Source organism: Beta vulgaris, chromosome 3 (genome assembly GCF_026745355.1).
Source record: "Beta vulgaris subsp. vulgaris cultivar EL10 chromosome 3, EL10.2, whole genome shotgun sequence".
In the NCBI taxonomy this organism is placed as follows: domain Eukaryota; kingdom Viridiplantae; phylum Streptophyta; class Magnoliopsida; order Caryophyllales; family Amaranthaceae; genus Beta; species Beta vulgaris.
This window is the reverse complement of record NC_079204.1, coordinates 11,069,471-11,090,196: the sequence shown is the minus strand read 5'-3', so window position 1 is coordinate 11,090,196 and position 20,726 is coordinate 11,069,471. Positions and strand designations below refer to the sequence as shown.

The 20,726-nt window shown below is 38.0% G+C and overlaps 3 protein-coding genes across 7 annotated transcripts; 2 read left to right on the top strand and 1 right to left on the bottom strand.

Annotated features, from left to right (window-relative positions):
* Window positions 1-440: 440 nt before the first annotated feature.
* LOC104906317 (probable aminotransferase ACS12) lies at window positions 441-12,726 on the bottom strand. Of its 5 annotated transcripts, XR_007272467.2 has the most exons (6): window positions 11,971-12,726; window positions 11,742-11,870; window positions 3,025-3,182; window positions 1,845-2,873; window positions 1,632-1,751; window positions 441-1,121 (listed from the first exon to the last, which is right to left on the bottom strand). XR_007272467.2 is itself a non-coding variant. In XM_010695051.4 (4 exons), the coding sequence occupies exons 1-4, from the start codon at window positions 12,505-12,507 to the stop codon at window positions 2,021-2,023; spliced, it is 1,677 nt and encodes a 558-aa protein (XP_010693353.2). In that variant the 5' UTR covers window positions 12,508-12,726; the 3' UTR covers window positions 441-2,020. The 5 variants fall into 5 exon arrangements, 1 of the variants encoding a protein (XP_010693353.2); XR_002041234.3 differs by having other exon boundaries at window positions 441-1,437; window positions 1,632-2,873; XR_007272466.2 differs by having other exon boundaries at window positions 1,632-2,873.
* On the top strand, window positions 449-1,934 carry LOC104906318 (hypothetical protein). The gene is made up of 2 exons (XM_048641041.1): window positions 449-1,273; window positions 1,613-1,934. Exons 1-2 carry the CDS (start codon window positions 449-451, stop codon window positions 1,715-1,717), a joined length of 930 nt encoding a protein of 309 aa, XP_048496998.1. The 3' UTR covers window positions 1,718-1,934.
* A 4,231-nt stretch (window positions 12,727-16,957) lies between the features above and the next one.
* On the top strand, window positions 16,958-19,471 carry LOC104906316 (amino acid transporter AVT6E). The gene has a single exon (XM_010695050.4). The coding sequence runs from the start codon at window positions 17,418-17,420 to the stop codon at window positions 18,873-18,875; it is 1,458 nt and encodes a 485-aa protein (XP_010693352.1). The 5' UTR covers window positions 16,958-17,417; the 3' UTR covers window positions 18,876-19,471.
* Window positions 19,472-20,726: the final 1,255 nt, after the last annotated feature.

Here is a 20,726-nt window from a genome sequence, read left to right as displayed (position 1 = left end):
CCCAAATAATTTATTAGCTAGACTAACCTAACATTTGCAGTAATACATCCCTTCTTTTCTTTTTTTACATGGAGTTAAACGGCTGAGATTCATACAGATGTTCTTTGACTAAGAAATAAAAATTCCATACAAACTTGTAATTCATAGTAGAAATTAGAAGTAATCATGGAAGTGCACCAACTTTTCCATGTGTCAAAAGACTTCCCTGAGAGGATATAGGAAGATAGCATTAACAAAGTGGGTTGATGCAGACCCATTAAGAAGAGAGTAACATTCAGTATACCAAATCCAATTTGGCAGAATCCCAACCATGCCAACATTTTGATGGTACAGTTATCAAAATGATAATTAATCTGATTTTGCCACAAAATCTAACCCACTAACTACACCTTAATATAAAAGGAAACTCAGCATAACCCAAAACACAAGGCTTAGAATCATACTCACAATGGAAGATATAGAAAACAATGAGAAAAATGAGTGTGGAAAGAAAATCAAGCAACAAATTACAATACCATTTCAATGGGAAGAGATACCAGGAGCACCAAAGAAGGATTGGAAGCCAAAACGCGAGCCTTTAATACCTGTTCCGCTACCCATGAAGTACATTGCTTCCATTCCCTTCAAATGGGAGGAGAAACCCGGGACTCCACTCCGGTGTTTTGATCAGGAACCGACAAATCCCAAGACTCAAGAAACAGTGCCGGAAAACATGTGCTTACCTTTACCTCCAGCATACTTTACCAAGTATGGGAATGAGACCGATGAAGAAGATAGCTCGTATGGTGATGATTATGATGATCGAGATTGGATGTCAGAGTTGGATTTTGATGCAATAAGTGTCCAATCAGAGGAGTCCTTTTGCTCGGCTCCTTCTCTCCTTGCAAATCGCCTCACACCTCTACGAAACCCGTATGTAGAGCAACGGGTTGATGGGTATATGGAGGGTCCACTTTCACCAGAAAGTAACAGCAGTCCGAATAGCTATGCAAATAGAAATACAAGCTTGAAAGGTGCTGCTTTTTTGGCACACCTCTTTCCATTGTATCCACCCAAGTCTGGGTTTCTTCAACAAGGAAAGAACCCTCAGGAGAAAATGAGGCTTCCTGAGAGAAAAACTCCTACAACGGCAGAGCATAAGAAACTAGTTGGAGATGGCAGACGAAGTGGCGTGATTAGGAGACCATGTACCCTAGGAGAGCTCATAATGCAGAGTCGTAGAAGAAGTTTTCGCCGAAAAGCAGTTAATATGAAGAAGCAATATCAACAAAAGGTAATTTCTTAGCCCAAACATTCACACTTCATAGAATGACGCATAAAAATTATTATTGTCAAATATAGAACAGTTGCTATCTACTCACGGGCTGAGCCTCCCATGTAGATTTTTCTCTTTTTGAGATCAGCCTTCTACTTTAGAGAGAACAAATGGTTGTTGATCTGTTATTAACTCATCAGAAAAAGAAAAAAAAAAGGAAAAACAAAAAAAAAGATCCTATGTCATATACTTCCTCATAATCTACAGATGGACAAAAATGGCTGAATTGCCTTTGTTAATTCCTTGATATATACATAAACTATTCAATAATTAACTTGCCGGATTGGAAAATGGCAGGATTTCACAAAGAACAAACCTCAAGGATGCTTCAATATTGTGGCGAGTGGCGGAGGACTAGCGAAAATGCTGAGGAAGGACTTTCTGGCGTTAAAACTCTCTTAAGACAGCATTTCAAGGAATTCATTTTGTGTAGAAGCTGCATATTCATCATTAGTAGGAATGAATTCTTCATGTCTCGATAATCTTCTCGTCTAACAAGTTTCACCAATATATTATCAAAGATCTTTACCAGTATTGTACGCTTCCCTAAGAATATAATATCTGTACATTTCTCTTGTAGACAATTTGAACAAAATATCACCAACAATCTTCATAACTCTGATGCATAGTTATCATTGCTATCGCTGCTGGATGATTCATGTATGATTTCTTAAGTTTAAACTCTGAATGACTAATCACAGCACATTAGCTAGGTGATTTGCAGCTTTCACAAACTTTCTTAATCCGTTCCATAACCAAAGGAATGTCTTTTTCAGCTAGTGTAGTGAAACAGCACCTAAACCATCCAGGTTCAATGCAATGAAAGGCTGACCCAGGGGTTAGATTCACTTTCCCTACAGTTAGCAGCTTGTCCCATAAGTCAAGCTCTCCTTTTTCATTGTAGGGCTTTATCAGTCCACTAAAGTCAGACCAACAGAATAATCCCCCTTCACTTCTTGCACATGGTATTCCAAGTTGATCTAAACCAGCAACAAAGGAATCATGCACCCTCTTTAGCCTCTTTGTATTGGTTTTCATATAATCTTCAATGAACTTTTTATCTGACAGCATTGAAACTACCAGACGCTGTGTTGGAGCAGAAATTGAAGAAAACCTCGCTAACTTTTTCGCAGCAGCTAAAACATTCTCATTAGAGGTGTAGATGGCCCCGACCCTAAAGCCTGGAAGAGAAAGATCTTTGGATAGCCCATATATGATATGAACCCTATTCTTGTCAAGATCTTCTGATTCGACAATTTCTGCCATGCTTACAAATTTTGAACTCTCATAGGTTGACCCCGCAAATAATTCATCAGAAATAATGTGAATGTTCTTTTCCCTGGCAAAGTCTAAAAGGCTGTACAGTGCATCCCTCGAGAGTAAATTGCCTACAGGATTACAAGGGTTTGAGAAAAGGATGCCCCGAACTTTTTGCCCCCGTTTTCTAGCATTATTATATGCTTGATCGAGGGCAGGAATAGTTAATGTAAAGTCATCAGAGCTACGACAATGAACAGGTATCAGCTCCACTCCAGTACGCACTAAATCCCTGTCAAAACTGTAGGTTTTCATGTTAGTCTATGCACAATTTCTTCAGATCTCTTCGTCTTATTGTCAATGCATTTGGGATCTTTTAAAGTAAAAGGACTAGGATATACAAAGCTGGTTCCATAAATGTTGGAAAACTTCATAAGATAAAAAAGAAGTACCCAGCGTAATATGGAGCTGGAATTAGCAAGGCGTTCCCGTGGTCTGCCAGGCAAAAGCATAGTATCTCCACTGCAGGAGTAGCGCCAGATGTCAATACTAGTTGTGAAGGATCAAAGGAGACATCCCCCATAACCTTAGACATGAAATCAGCCATTGCCTACAATAGAACAAGATATTAATCACATACAACAATTTCCCAAAAAAAAGTATACACTTGTGTCGGTCACGAGCAAAATTATGCAAAGGCCTTCACAAACTTCATGACATGAGATATGAGAGGGGGAAGTGGGAGCGAAGATAACTACATCACTTCTCTTATTAAAGATTTGCATTGGCTGATAATCACTAGATGCACCTCAAATCTGAGGAGTCCCATAGCAGGTAAAATGGAAATAAATAAGTAAGAAGAACAAGCTGAACATCTATATGCTAAAAGATTAGAGTTCATTCCACCGATACGCACAATATATAGAACTCCTACACCTACAAATCACTAAATAGACAATGCGCCACTTTTCATTATTCAGTATAACAAAAAGGAAAAGTAAGCGAGTCTCTCTCCGGCGTCTGTCTAGGGTTTGAGTTCTAGTCCTGGGTATCCATTATTTTTACTCGAATTTTCGATCTTTGTGATCCTTTTCTTGGGATTGGTGTCAGTCATCATGGTTGATGAGATTATCTTTAAAGTATCGGGAATTGAAGATCACGGCGGAGGAAGACAAAACAATAACTTACGATGACATTCCTGACACGGATTTCAATCAAGAATTTACCCTCGCCTTGATTGGTAAGGTTTTAACAGTAAGATCCTTTAATTTCGAAGCGCTATGGGCGATCTCGAAGGGGGCTATTTTTCAGATTATAGAAAATGACTTATTCATGGTTCAGTTTTCTTGTAAGCGTGACAAAGAGAAGGTCATGGCAGGTAGGCCATGGACCTTTGATCAAAATCTGGTATTGCTACAGGAAATCGACGTCAATATGCAACCATCTAACATTATCATGAATCATTCTCCGTTCTGGGTCCAAATTTATAATCTGCCGATGTGATGTCGGTTGGAAGCACATTTTCGAATGATAGGAGGGAGTCTAAGGGAGGTTCTTGAAGTGGATACCAATGAAATATTATGGGATAAGTCGGCGCGTATTCGAGTGCTCATTGATATTACGAAACCGCTACGGAGAGTGCAACGTTTGTCTTTGAGAAATTGAGCTTCGGCCATGGTGGAGATCAAATACGGGCGTCTCCCTACATTTTTTTCGTGTGGGGTGATAGGCCACATAGGACGAGATTGTATGGCGGTTGTTGAAGAGGATAAAGAAGGTGTAAGACAATGGGGTGCTTGGCTTAGGGCAGAAGATGGAAAAGAGACGAGGTGTTTTTTGAAGGGTGCTCGTTCCATAGATTTTGGGAGGACGGAAGGGGACATTGTGGGGAGAGTTAAGCACTGTGAATCAAAGGAGGGGGAAACGAGCCACGCACCACCTACAACTATGGAGGTTCAGGTTATGGGTGAGACGAGTGGAACTACTGGAATTGTGGTTGCTGCTGCTGAGTATGAGGGTGCGACTATGGCTGCTGTTGTGGTCGAGGTGGTTGATCAGGTCGCTCTTTGGATGCGGTGTCGGTTCAAGCCATCAATCCTCCTTCCTTGGATGTGGTGACTAACCCATGTGATATTAATACAAGTGTTTATTGTTTTATCGCTGGGGAGGGTGATGTTGCCAAAAAATTTAAGAAACTAAAACAAAAAACTCGTTCTGACTAAAATGCATCGGGCACCCCCTAATGATCTTAAAAATGAGAACCCGTGCATTATTGCTTGCAGTGTTATGGTTGGAGAAAAAAGAAAGATTGTTGATAATATGATTGTGGACGATACTCATAACGCTGATGATTTGGGTTTTAAGAAACCTAAAATTAATTGATTTTTCTGAAATTGACAATAATGTTGAGATTGTTGAGGCGGAGGTTGGTTGTAACCAACCCCACCGGGCATTATGAAAATCTTGAGTTGCAACTGTCAGGGAATGGGTAACCCTTGGACAGTTCGTCAGTTCAGGAGGCTTAATGCTTCTAATACCCCCGACATATTGTTTGTGTCGGAAACGAAGGTTACTAAACATATTGTTGAGCAGAAGAAGGAGAGTCTCGGATTTTCCGGGGCCTTTGGAGTGTCAAATGTTGGGAAAGCAGGTGGTTTATGCATGTTCTGGAAGGAAGAAGCAATTTCGTTCAGGATGGTTTCTTTTTCCCAAAATTATATTTGCGGTGATGTGGTGAGTGGTGGGGATGTGCGGTGGAGGTTTGTGGGTTTCTATGGTTGGCCGGAGGAGGAGAATAAACACAAGACATGGGAATTGATTCAAGGGTTGTGTGAGGATTATGAGGAGCCTATGGTTTTTGGGGTCGATTTTAATGAGATTGAATTATACCGAAAAAGAGGGTGGTGCTCCGAGAGAGAGGAGAGCTATGGAGGGGTTTCGGAGTGTGATGGTTAACTGCAATCTAAGGGAATTACGTTTTGTGGGTCAGTGGCACACCTGGGAGGGGGGGCGCAGTTCGAAAACACGTATTAGAGAGCGCTTGGATCGCTTTATTGTGTCTCATTCCTCGATGAACCTATTTCCGGAGGCTTTTATTGAGCATAAGGTGCGTTACTGCTTAGATCATGCAGCGATTATGTTAAGGTGTAAGGGAAATGAGAGGATTGAAAGAAGGCGGTCTCATGGGTCACGTTTTGAGACATATTGCTACTAGATGACGCATGTGAGGAGGTGGTGAGGGTTGCGTGGAGTGCTGCGGAGGGGGGCAAAAACTTGTGAAAAGTTAGGGGCAGTCATGAGGGAGTTGCAGGGGTGGAGTAAAACGGCTTTCGGATCTCTTAGAAACGAATTCGAAGTGGTGGAGAAGAGGTTACATGAAGCCCAAAGTGAGACTATCTCGAGGGAGAGTTGTGAGAAGTGTGCGGCTTTGGAAAAGGAGTTGGATGAATTACATGCTAAGAACGAGGCTTACCGGTACATGAGATCGAGAGTGGCGGAGGTGAAGGATGGGGATTAAAATACCTCCTATTTTCACCATAATGCTTCTCAAAGGAAAAAACGGAACCTCATTCATGGTATATTCGATGGATGAGGGGTGTGGCAAACGGGTGGAGATGAGATTGAGAGTACGGTGGAGCGATATTTTGAGTCGATTTTTACCTCTTCCGAGCCTTCGAATGTTGCTGTTCAGGAGGTTATGCAGAACGTAAAGGAGTCGATGATTCAGGATTACAATGATATTCTTCTGAAACCTTATTAAAAAGAAGAAATTTTTGCCGCCTTGAGTGATATGCAGACATGTAAAGCTCCGAACGAAATGCATGCTATCTTTTATCAGAGATTCTGGCACATTGTTGGGGATGAGGTATTTAACTTTGTTAGCAATATTTTACATAATTTTTCTTGCCCACGGAATGTTAATTGTACTAATATTGCTCTGATACCTAAAGTTAAATCACCTATTGTTGTCTCTGAATGTAGGCTTATAAGTTTATGTAATGTATTGTATAAAATAGCTTTTAAAGCTATTGTTATGAGGCTTAAACAATTCCTTCCCTGTATTGAAACGGAGAACCAAAGTGCTTTTGTTCTGACAAGGATGATTTTAGATAACTCCCTTATTGCTCTGGAACTCTTTCATACTATGAAGAAAAGGAATAATAGCAGGAAAGGCTTGATGGCAATGAAGTTAGACATGAGCAAAGCCTATGACATGGTACAATGGGGCTTTCTTCGAAAATTGTTGTTGACTATGGGTTTTGATGGTCGTTGGGTTAATTTGGTGATGAGTTGTGTTACGTCAGTTTCTTATTCCTTCATTATTAATGGTTGTGGTTCAGTATTGCCCTCCAGAGGGTTACGTCAAGGTGATCCGCTTTCTCCCTATCTTGCTGACGCATTTTCTCACATGATTCAACAGAAAGTTGCTACCAGGGCAATTCATGGGGCTAAAGTTAGTCGAAATGGTCCAAAAATCTCTCACCTTCTTTTTGCAGATGAGAGTCTACTTTTTACAAGGGCTACCCGTCAGGAATGCTTAACAATAATTGATCTTCTCAACAAGTATGAAGCAGCATCAGGGCTGAAAATTAATTATGAAAAGTCAGGGTTCACTGTGCGAAAAAAGAAGAGTTGATTGACATTCTCCATATGAGGCATGTTGACAGGCATCAGAAGTATCTTGGTTCGCCCACCATTTATGGAAGATCTAAGAAAGTGTTGTTTCGGGAACTATTAGACAGAATGTGGAAGAAATTGAGGGGTGGAAAGAGAAGCTGTTATCCAGAGCGGGAAAGGAGATACTTCTAAAAGCTGTAATTCAAGCCCTTACCTAATGGGTGTCTATAAAATTCTTGCTGCTATCACTCAGGGAATCCACTCGACTATGGCTCCTTTTCGGTGGAGAGGGAGAAGCGATGAGAAGAAAATGCACTGGTTGAGCTAGAAAAAATGTGTAAACCCAAGTGTATGGGAGGGATGGGGTTTAAGGATCTTGTAGTCTTTAATGACGCTTTGTTGGGTAAACAAGTTTGGCGCCTGTTAAGTTATAGACACTCCCTTGTGAGTCGGGTTATGAGTGAAATATTATCCCCATGGCGATATTCAATCAGCACGGCTGGGGTTTCAAATAGTTATGCGTGGCATAGCATCTGGGGAGCGAAGAGTTTGGTGATGGAGGGCTTAATTTGGAGAGTTGGGAATGGCACGAAAATTGATTTATGGGCGGATCCTTGGATGGGATATGAAGAAGGTAGATTTATTCCAAGCAACCGGGTGGATGGTTTGAATGTGGTCGGTGATTTGATTGATGAGGCTAGAATAGCTAGGTAGCACGGAAACGGATACGGGAACGGATACGGGTACGGGGACGGAAAACGACAAAATCAAATTTTCAAAAAACGGGTACGGCATGGATTCGGCAAAAAAAAAAAATTAAATCTGGAAAAAAATAGTTTATTTTTAATGAGTCAAACTGTCAAAGTATATCTAGAAAAATATTACTCCACTTTTTTTTCACATTTATCTTTTTGTTGTAGTTTATAATAAAAGCTGGCATAAAGCCATAAACAAAAAAATTTGAAAAGAAGAACCGGTCAAAAAAAAGTGGGATTCACTATACCACGTGCCAAAGGAGAAAAAAAGGGGCAATTCATTATTTATTCAAAGAGAAAAAAAGAATCGGTAAAAAAAAAAAGAAAAGGTGAAATATAGCTGGCAGCCAAACAACTTTTTTTTATAATGATATCACGTGATATTTTTCCTCTCTCCTCTGACCTCTCTCCTCCCTTCTCCTTCAAACTCAACGCACAGCTACTGATTCTTGACAAACCACGACTTTTCGGCCAAAAGCTTCAAGAAATCCGGCCATGGCAGAATGGGTACGTCTTAAAGCTTCAAGATCCGTCTCCAAAACGTCCCCATCAACCACCCTAGCCGTCCCCTACTGAATCCGACGTCCCCACCAATCAAGAGTCGTCACAGGGACGTTTTTCCGGCGTATCCATCCCGTACCCGTCCCGTATCCGTCCCCGGTACGGGAAACGGCACTCCGGGGAAGTAACCGTGCTTCATAGTAGAATAGAGTGGAGAGTAGAAGTGGTGGAGCAACATTTTAATAAGAGAGACCAACGTTGCATACTTTCAATTCCTTTGAGTTCAAGAGATTTGCACGATGAGTTGGCATGGGCTTATTCTAAAGATGGGGCTTATTCGGTGAAAACGGCGTATATGCTAGGGAAAGGAGGGAATTTGGAGGATTTTCATCTAGCTTGGGGCATCTTGTGGAGCTTACGAGTATCACCAAAGGTTCGTCATTTTTTGTGGCGCGTTTGCACCAACTCGCTTCCGGTCCGGGAGCTTCTCTTTAGGCGGCATCTTACTGATGATGCTTGCTGCCCGCTTCAGCGACGTTGAAACCCAACAACATATGTTGTTTTTGTGCTCGAGTATAGCGCGTTTGTGGGGTGATCTAGGGTGAAGGTTTTTATTACAAGGCATTAAAGATGAGGGGATGTGTGAAACTCTTGAGAAGTGGAGCACGGTAGATTCAAAACTTGTTCAAACAGGCGGCTACATTATGTGGAATGTATGGACGATGCGAAACAAGAAGGTGTTTGAGAATCAAAGCCACTATGTTCAGATAGTAAGCTAACGAATTAAGAGGTAAGTCGAAGAGTTCAACCAATATGCGGTGAGGATTTATGGAAGCATTACGAGGACTCTAGGGAGTAGCTCATCTCGATGGTGTGCGCCCCCGCCAACGTGATTAAAATGAATGCGGACGCATCAATCAACGGGTGGGTTGGATTAGGAGTGGTGGCTCGTGATCCGAGTGGGCAAGTGGTGTTCTCGGCTGTGAGAAGGTGTCGGGCATACTAGGCCCCCGGAGGTAGCCGAATGCAAGGCGGTCTATCTGGCCGCAAGATTAGCTGCTACGCATGGTCTAGCCCATGTCATCTTTGAGTCGGACTCGCCGGTGATCTCTACAAGACTGTCGAAGGCTGCAATATATTTTGCTAACTTGGATGCCATTCTTGGTGATGTTCTCTCGTTGTGTAATGCCTTTGAATCCTTTCGATTTAGTCATGTCAAAAGTGATGGGAATTCTGTTGCCCACAATTTAACTAGAGCAGTGCCGTTTGGAGTTGAACAATGTTGGAAACGTTTGTCCTAGTGATGTCGTTCCTTATGTATTCATGGACTTTTTGTCCCTTAATTAATACACTTCTCTTTCCCCTAAAAAAAAAAACTTTTCATTATTCAAATTTTCCATCACACCAAATCTGTTTCAGTAAAGCACTACAATTTAGCTAGAGAAAATGGGGTAAACTTCAATAAATCTTTCAATTCTAGGATTCCAACAATTTGAAACAAAGGTATTTAAAGAGGTAACACCAGCTATTCTAGCATAAAGCCATCCATGCGTCTGAAATAAAGCAATTATACATTACAAGAAACCTCACACGCGCAACGTCTAAAATAAAGCAATACTACAATACTAGAAACCTCACATACCCACTTGGAGCAACAGGCAGCCAGCAGCTCCCCAAAACACATCCTTTGAGTCAAGACTGTTGTAATTAGAAAAATTCGATGTATTTAACTTTCAAGCAAACTACATGATCTACTAAATTTGCCTAACTATGAAAAATCCTCTCCACACCTGGTCTTGATAATTAAGTTCACTAAAAAGTTCTTTTGAAATTTAAACACTACATAATGAGGATTTTTAGGGAAAGGGGTGAGTCACTTGCATTATAAGTAGAGAGCTAAGGGCTTACATTACCATCACGAACTTAATTGCCCAAATGGCACATATAAGACCTCATGGGTAATGGACAAAAGTCAAACTTTAGGCAGAATTTGTTTCCAATTTATGATATGAATAGATCCGATACTTAAAATTGGCAACCAATGGCAAAATCTGATTGCCTCTGAATTCCTGAACATGATGCGCCCTAGACAACTAGCTTGGAAACCCAATTCAGCACTTACGTCCCTTGTGATACCTGGTAATAAATGGTGGCATTGATAATGAATATATATGTAGTTTGGTGAATTTGTGAAGAAAGTGTCATCTAATACTATAGTAAATGGTAATGCCTGCCTTTCCACAAATTCTTGTACTTTTTCCGTAAATTGTTTTTAACCTCCATTACCACTTTAGTGATGGTACCTATAGGGAATGAAAATTCGTGAAAAGAATCACATGTTTAAGGATAAAGTTCCATTACTATGGGCATTGACATTAGATTTACTTTACCAATAAATCACTTACCATTATATCATCTATTATAGCCTACCAAAAGGGTTGTTAAGGAAGTAAACAGTTAACAAGAACCGAGAGCTGGTTCTTTGACACAAGTAGCCTATCATGCATATCTTAACTTCTTACTAAAAGGACGGCCATGTGTCCAGGTCCCCAGAAGAGGCTCTTCAACCCACATTCCTTTGAATTCACTTACTTTTTAATACAGGTTAGTTCAGATCAACTTCCTATTTTTTTTGTACAAGTAATAAATTCACTGTCAGCTGTCTTTGCACAACTCCATAAAAAGCACAAGTGCTTGTCGTGCGAGCGGTCCATGGATAAAATTACAACAATTTGCTGAAGTTTTTACTCTAATCTCCAATATCATACTCATATATATCCTTTTCAATCGTGGATACTCTCAACTACCCTAGAACAAAAATCAATTCTCCAGGTATTAAAACGTACACGAATGTAAAACCCAACTTGCAAAGTTTCCCATATGCTTTTCATTCCAGATTACTCAGCATAGATGATCTCAATAAAAGCTAGTACAATTAAAGTTTCCATTAAAAGAATGATGAGTAATGCATGATATTTCATAGTACATCACAGAAGTTTCCTCCAAAAAACAGCAATAATGACTGAGGTGACACTTCACTTTTCATATCACTCGATGATGCAATTAATTAGTACTCTTGACACATAGTATCTACTTGTCTCCTCACTTGGCAAGTTATTATCCATCATCCAACATTAAAAGACGGCTTTATTTAAAATAAAGCCGAAAATCGCCCGGGACCAACAACTAGTTTTAATCATCAAAAGCAGAAAATAAAGCAAGATTTCAATATAGTCCCTCAACCCAATGTTGAAATAAAATAGAAACACATATGGAGTAATAAAGATAAAAATTACCACTTTCAAGTCCATCAATCCATCAAATGGCTGGTAAGTAGCAATCCCATTGATGCCCAATTCACCACCAGTAATAATCGAACCATCCCAATTCTCTGATACCCATTTCTCAATCAAATCCAAAGACAACTACATGAAACCACAACAAAATAAAAAACAAAATTAGCACCCAAAAAAACAATCTTTTTCACCAACAAAAAATACCCACAAAGTAAAAAAGAAAACCCACCAAATTCTCAGCTAAACCAAGCTGAATAACTCCATTGGGATTATCAACTTGATGATAAGCATCCTGGCGAGCCCTATCAAGGCCCATATAGTAAGTTGAATCATTAGGTCGGGCAAGCCCAGAAGCCCGAGAAGAAATACGGGCCGGCCCAAGAGAGCAACGGGCAGATGACAAATTGGGCCGAGAAGAGGAACGATGAAGCTCAAGATTTGAGGATGTAGGAGAAAGAGTAGGAGGAGAAGAAGGAGAATTGTTGTTGTTGTTGTTGTTGTTGCGGTTTTTTTTGAGGTAAAGTTGGAAGAAGTAAAAGAGAGCGCAAGGGATAATTGACCCTAAAATTAAGCCACCTCTTCCTTGAACAACCCCTTGTAACGGCACAATTAGCCTCATTGCAGGGGGTTTTGTGGTTGCAGAGAAACCCTCCTTCTCCAACAACTTGTTGTTTGTGTTGTTGGTGTTGTTGGTATTCTTGTTGTTGGTGTTGATGAAGAAGTTTTGTGGAGGGGAGATGGAGGAGAGAGAGTGAAGTGAGGTCATGTAAATGGAAGATTGGGATTTTAAAAAATGAATTTGTGAGGTGAGAGAATAACTTGTGAAGGGGAAAGAGAGGAAAAGAGGGGAAGAGATTTGGAAATAGGGATATTATTTTGGTGGAATCTTTTTTGAGTTTTTGGAAGTTTTGGTGTAGTACTACTAAATAGGTTTTTTTTAGTAGTAAATTTTTTCTTTTTGTTTTATGTGCTTTTTCATGGTGTTTCTAGACATGAATATAGGATGGAAACTTTTGAAATTTTTGGGTGGATCTTGTTGGTTTGAGTTTGAAGTGACTGAGGGTCTTGAAGCTCTTGGATTTTCTTCTTTGACTTTGTGGGATTATTGGGATTCATATAATAATTTCAAATTTAAATTGGTTGAACTATATGATATATTTGGTATATGAATATTCTTGATGATATAGGCTTTCTTTTAGGGAATATAGGCTTCATTTGAAAAAAAAAAAAAAAAAAAAAAAAAAAAAAACTCTTGTTTATAACAGCTTTTTATCCCGCCTTAATTTTTGTTCTTTAGGGGAAATTTCGTGATACATATATGTATCTTTATAATTGATTATATCTTTAATTCAATATATGTATTAGTAAGAAAGTATAAAGAAGTTCAATCGAACATTCAATTATATGACGAAATTTACACATAATAACATTTTGTTCACGTATTGATGAGAATTTAGGGTAAAGTTTCAAAAAATTTATATGCAAAGCGCAATATCATTAGTTGGTGATGTGAGGCGAATTACTAATTAGCATCAGGGATGACTAATAGCAAGCTCGACATGTTCTAAAGAATAAGACCTTATATTTTGAGGATCCAAAGTTGGAATGGCCCAATCAGACGGGTAAAAGTTGGTACATATATATATATCAACCAACACAGACGTCAAACAGTGAAATGGCTCTTCTTCTTCCACAAAATCTCTCTTCTCTTCTTTCTTCTTATTAAAATTTTAAAACTTTATTCAATTTTCCATGTTAATCACTATATGAAAGCAATCTCTTTGTTTAAGGAAATCTTCTCATTTAGTGATGAGTTTTCAATCTTAATTATTGCCAAAAAAACATTCAGTTTCATTATTTCTTCCATATTTTCGACTCACCCTCCATTCTCAAAAGATGTCCCTGTGTTTTCTTTGAGTGCAGTTCTCAATGCACGTAGTTTGTATCAATACCTTTGAATGTATGTAATAAAAACCTTTAAAGTTAGCATTATGAAATTATACATTAAGATGAATGAAAAAAAATTCTCTCACAAGTATCTTTTTCTCATATACATTAACAAATACTCATGACTAGTTTTCCTCATTTCAAATGAAATATTCTAAACAATAGTACTACATCTTTTAGGAACATATTAAGTAGTATATGTTTAGGTCGAAGAGATTAAGGCATTTCCAAGAGCTTGAAGTTTTTTTTAAAAAAAATAAAACAATTATGCTATGTATTGAGAAAATACGTTCTTGATTAAATAAGTGCAGTATGAACGTTCATGTCTCATTAACTACTCTCTATCAAGATATCAAGTGGGCAACTGGCTAATTGTATTGAATCCTATTTCACATGACCATAATAAAGAAAAAGATAATCTATAAGAATCAAGTTCATTGCCAACTATTGTCCCTAATCTCTTTTTCGTTTGTTTTGTATATATCCATTCCTATCCTTCGTCAATTACAGTAAATAGAGCACCCAACTGTGGAAAGGCTTAGCTCTGGTCCGAAAATTTCGAACCACGGGAAACCTAGATTTGAAAATTTAGGTTAAATTTCACCTCGACCCGAAAAATTTCACCTCGACCCGAAAATACCTTGAAATAACGGGCTTTGGTGTTGATTTTTGTCCCAAACCTTGATCCGGCCCGTGACTTTGTCTCGAAACAGACTACTTTTTTTGGCAAAAGCCCGGCCTGACCTATAATTACCTCTACTTAGCACCTTACTGGTTATGTCAGTAAATCCGACTTGAAACGTGGGCTTGTTTGTTGTTATTTTTTCTTTTATATTTTATATTTTTAAGAAAACTAGCTAAAAATAGAATACAAGAACCAGGAAAAAATATTTTCAACTTTCAAAATCAATATGATTGTTTATACACGATTAGTGTGAAGTTTAGGATTCAACATGATTCAAAACCCCTTTGAATTTATTTTTTTGAAGTTTATGATTCAACATGAATCAAGTGACTTTCAAAATATACATAAATTGGAAATTAACAATGATACCAAACATGACTTGGACAAGGATTTAAATCTCAATATAAATTGAATTCACTAAATTTTATCTTTGTCACCATTAATTAACCAATAAGATTTTTCACCATATACCCTCAATAATTTTTTTAATCACCATATACACTTCATATTTTTACAATTCACCATATACCCTTCAATTCATTGATAATCATGTTCCTTTAATGATTAAAACACTATCAAATTTTTTGTTCATTAAACCCTAATTCAATTACTAAACATTAATTAATCTTTATTTCGCTCATTACTAACATATTAGCTCTGAAACAACATCTAAGGCTAAAGAATAAGGAAGAGAGTTATGGAGGAAAAGTGATAAAAAGGTCCATTTTATGGTATTTAATTAAGGTTAACGACTCATATAGGGATTAATTAAGGACATAGGTGAATTTTGAAAAAAAAAAATTAAGGAATATATGGTGAATTTTGAAAAGTGCAAAAATATACGGTGAATAAAAAAAAATGTTGGACATATATGGTGAAAGTTTCGATTAACCAATTGTTAGACTTCATAAGATGGTCATATTAGGCTATGTTGTGTTCAACTTATTTTCATTTATTCAGTAAACAAGATCACATAAAATAGGGTTAATTGGCTAAAACAACACGAACTATGCCTCAAATGCATTGAGCAGTACAACCTTTGACAGGTGCATGACATAGCATGAACTTTAATATGAGGTGCAACCAATAGCATAAATGTGACGGGAGCACATAGATTCCACCGGAGTTATAGAATCTTCATTATTTTATTATTTTCTTTTCTTTTTCCTTTTTTTTCCTATCTCTTCTTTTTTCCCTTTTTTTTTCCCTCTATCTTCTTCTTCTCTCTCAATCCTTTGTATTTCTCCTCCCCTATCCATCGAAAAACCTCCTTTCCCCCACCCTACCCACAGAAAACTACCACTTTGCTTCCCCACCCTCGATACCAACCACATCTCCTTCCATGCCCTCGGCAATAACCCCATCCCCTTCCCCACCCCTTCAAAGGCATAAACCGTCCCAACAAATCCTCTGTAAAAATTATCTTTCTCCCTCCTCCCAACCCTTGCCCACTAGAAAAACCCACCTCCCCACCAGAATTCCCCACCATTTCACCCCTTTCCACCCACTCTTCCTCACTATCATCATCACCACACTACCCATATCAGAATCTCACCTCTCGACCACCTGAAATTTGAGTTAGGTTTATCGGATTGGGGTGGTCTTCGGGGTTGGGAAGGGAAGGGGATTGGTGTCGAGGTGGGGAAGGGGATTGGTGTCGAGGTGGGAAAGGGGAAAGTGGTAGTTCCAGTGGGTAGGGTAGGGGTAGGGGTAGGGGTAGGGGTGGGGGAGGGGAGGCTTTCGAGTGGGTGAGGAGGATGAATATAGAGGAAGTTGTCAGAGAAGAAGAAGAGAGAAAAAAAGGAAAAAAGACAGAGTATTGAGGGGAAAAAGATTAGAAATAATAAAATAATGAAGATCCAATAACTCTGGTAGAATCTCCTTACTCCGATCACATTTATGCTATTGGTTGCACCTCGTGTTAAAGTTCATACTACGTATTGCACCCATCAATGGTTGTGATGCTCAGTGCACTTGAAGCATAATTCATGTTGTTTTGGCCAATTAACCCCATAAAATAAGATAAAATAATGGTTCAACTTATCTTCACTCATTTATATTTAAAAGAAAATAAAATAAGACAAAACAAATTGAATCAAACGATCCTTAATTTTAGTCTAGTACTCGTGTTCGGCAACAATAGCTGTGGTGGTATCTTTTAGCTATGAGAGTAGCTGTTAGCTGTTAGTGTTTGGTGTGTAGCTGTTAGCTGTTCAAGTAGCGGTGTAAAATATTGATGTTCGGTAAAAGAAGCTGTTAAAGTAGCTGTTTAAGAATAACTAGTTAAAAACTCAAATAAAATTTTAACATATAATTTATACACCACTAAAAGCTATCCAAAAGCTACAAATTGTAGCTTTTGACAAACACTACTAAAACACTACTTGTACCACTAAAAGCTACTTACATCATTATCTTGCCAAACACTCTTATTTTTTCTAATTAGTGTTTTGACCGAGTCAAAATACTAAAAGCTACTTGAAAAACTTGTGCCGAACACAAACTCTCGTAGATATTGACTTCAATCTCCCTTCTCCCCTTTATAAAATCTTAAGTCTTCGTACAAAAAAGAAAAGTGATCCTTAAATTTTACATCTTACCGACAGATAGACATAGACTAACCAGACTTCATTCACAAAGAAAGTTCGTCTTCCTCTCTACTTGTCGTTGCTTGTCAGTTGTCATTAGGAAAACCTTGTACAATAAAATCCGACGGTCCAAAATTCATCTTAATCGCCCAATACATAATTTCATCACCCAATACATATTTTCTCCGAATTCTTATACAATTCATATTACTATTTTTTCCGGTCTTCTCAAATTATATTAGTTGACCCTCCTCAGATCTAGGCCTAATTTCTCCAAATTCTCTCTTTTTCACAAAACCCATCATCCAAATTTCACGGTTGTGAGGATATTTTTCTCTTCGATCTACCAATCTGTAAGTTTGAATACTTCAAAGTTCTAATCTTTTTATTTGATTCATTCAATTTATATTATAAAGTTTTCATTATCATTGTTGATTATTGTTAATACTATAGACAATGGATAGTAGTGGGTATTTAGCTGTTCCTAGAGAAAAATCTGTGGAATTACAATTGCAAAACAATGATTCATCATCTCTTATACCAGTTTCTAGTAATGGGTATACAAAACCAACCAATTTGATTGATCCATATGATGGTAATATTGACATTGATGATTCTGAATTTGATAATTTTTCAAATTATCCCCTAATTGTCGGTGGGATTGGTAAAGGGTCAGGGGTTCCTGGTGCAGTTTTTAATCTTACTACTTCGATTATTGGTGCTGGAATTATGGCTTTGCCGGCTGCAATGGGAGTTTTAGGGTTGGGTTTAGGGATGGTTTTGATAGTTGTTATCGGGGTTTTGTCCGAGATGAGTGTCGAATTGCTGGTGAGATTCGCGGTGCATTGTAAAGCAATGTCGTATGGAGAAGTTGTTCAGTTTGCCCTAGGCCGTCCTGCAAGGATTTTGTCTGAGATTTGTATCATTATAAACAATGCAGGGGTTTTGGTAGTTTATCTGATTATTATTGGGGATGTGATGTCGGGTTCTTATCATCATGTAGGGGTTTTTGATCAGATGATGGGTAATGGGGTATGGGATCAGAGGAAGCTTGTGATATTGGTGGTTTTGGTCATCTTTTTAGCACCGTTGTGTGCATTGGAGAAAATCGATTCCTTGAGCTTAACTTCAGCTGCTTCAGTTGCTCTTGCGGTGGTGTTTGTTGTTGTCACGTGTTCCATTGCACTTGTCAAGGCTGTTGAAGGGAAGATTGATCCTCCTCGAATGACACCGGATTTTAGTTCTAAAAAGGCGATTTTGAATCTGCTTGTGGTGATCCCGGTGATGACAAATGCATATGTTTGCCACTTCAATGTTCAGCCTATTTATAATGAACTTGATGGACGTTCTCCTCAAAAGATGAATCGTGTAGTACGAATCACAACACTTGTCACTGTACTGGTTTATGGTTTTACTGCCTTTTCTGGATATTTGCTTTTCGGGAAGAACACCGAATCTGATATTCTCACCAATTTTGATACAGATCTTGGAGTTCCCTACAGTGCTGCCCTGAATTATATCATTAGGATAGGATACATTCTTCACCTTGTTCTTGTTTTCCCAGTTATTCATTTCTCACTACGGGAGGCAGTTAATGCCTTGTTTTTTAGTGATTCATCCCTTTCAGAGAGTAGGAAAAGGCTTTACATACTAACTACGGTGTTGTTGGCCTTGCTTTATCTTGGTTCAACAATGATTCCGAGCATTTGGACTGCTTTCAAGTTCACAGGGGCGACAACAGCAGTATCGTTAGGTTTTATTTTTCCATGTCTTATTGCATTACGGCTGGATGGGAAAGGACAAAGTTTAACCAGTGGAGAGAAGTTTTTCTCATGGACCATGTTGGTAGTGGCTGCAATGGTTGGTATAATTGGAGTGATTGGCAATGTTTACGGGCTCCAAGACCATTCTTAAAGATCTTTTAAATATTAGGCTTCTTTTAGTTGATATTCTTTGGGATGATGAGGAGACTTATACAGGTTAAATCACAGATCTACTTCTGCTGTGGAAATTTGAGGAACCCCTGGAACTGGGGAATGTACTACTAATCATTGAGTTTGTCCAGATGTAAATTGTTCTTTATGGGCCATAACCATTGTTTTCCCATTATTGCATTATGGTTGTGGATCCAAGGATAAGTTTTGCTCGATATTTGAGGTTGTGATCGATTGTATGAAATCGGTTTGATGGCTTGACATGGAAGTGGAGACTCTTAACTCTCAAGAGAATTGCTACATCTGCTTCATCAACGTACGCGCGTGTTCTTAGCACCAGTTTGCTTGTTATCCCTCAAACTCCATTTTGTGTAATATGTCTAGCCTCAAGTATTCGTTCATTCATTCTTAACAGGTCATTGATGTGCCCCAAATGCATTATCTGTATCTCTTGCCTGATTTTTGCGTGGGAAACTGCGGAATAAATGTTATAATGATATTCTTTCCAGATGCAGAATCTGATCAGTCTGTTACTTTAATAGCAAGATTTGGAATATACGTTTAGCTTTGCATCAATTATACTAGTTGTTAGCCTTGTTGTTTGGCTCCATATTCCACACTCTTCCTTGATTATTTGGATTTCAGTCTATATTCCATTGATCTTATATGAGACTTATGGTTATATAATTTTGTAAAATAGTGTCATGCTAAACAGTGGTTGTCTTGAAGACGGATCGAGTGGTTATGAATATGAAGCAGTGAGGTTGATTCTCTCTACTACTGTAATATTGTTATTGCTTGTCAGGAATAAAAAATACTCCACAATCTTTTTAATAAATTTTAAAAAAAACACTGACAAGTATAAATGACTTTATTTATAATGTTGCACCATCATCAAATGTGACAGTTTACATTTATTTAACTTTTTTATTCGAAAATAAGATTGAAATAGGATAAAGATTTTGTATTAATTGGCATTCTTAAAGCGTCTCGACTCTTGAGATACTATTGCACATTTGCACATTTGCACATTTAAAAGGACACAATACTTATATGGCAAAAGCTAACAAATAAAATAATTGAAAATGAAAATATAATCCTACTTATATTTATCATTTCAGGAAATATATTTAGTGCTTATCCAACGTCTCGTGACATTCGTTAGCAAGATCCTACTTATATTTAGCTATTAGACCATGATCTTTACACTGAATATGTGCAATAGAATATTGTGGGATGTGCTAACATTTTATTCAGCATAATTGCATAACTATTAATTTTAAAGAAACTCCTAAGACATTGATTTTGATTGACTAAAGTCATACGAAATTTAAAATAGATATTCGATTGACATAAACAAATTAACAAGGCCAAAAAAGAAAAATCTCTTGTGAAACAACTAAGAATCCACAAATATAAAAGGAATTTGACAATTTTTACATTCTCAAATAGGGATTCCAATACCACTTTTAACAGGTGTATTAGTCGTACAATAAATTTGAAATTTTCTTTTGTAATAACATAACAAATTGCATACCGAGGATTGATAACCATTGCATAAATGCATAAGTGAAATTTTGAAACTCTTAAAGGAGGATTTAAAATATATACACCGATAGACAAGACAGAAGACTCACAGAAAAAGAGAAACGTGGACTTAAGTATACGTTTGGGACCTAAACTATTGGGTTTTTTACGATCTGGAATGTAAATTATTTCTTTCACCGTTTAGAACTCAAAAGCACATTAAGATGGTAAATTGTAACAATAGTTAAGCAATGTACCCCTTACATATCATATTAACACTTTTTACTCTACAATCTTCTTTGTA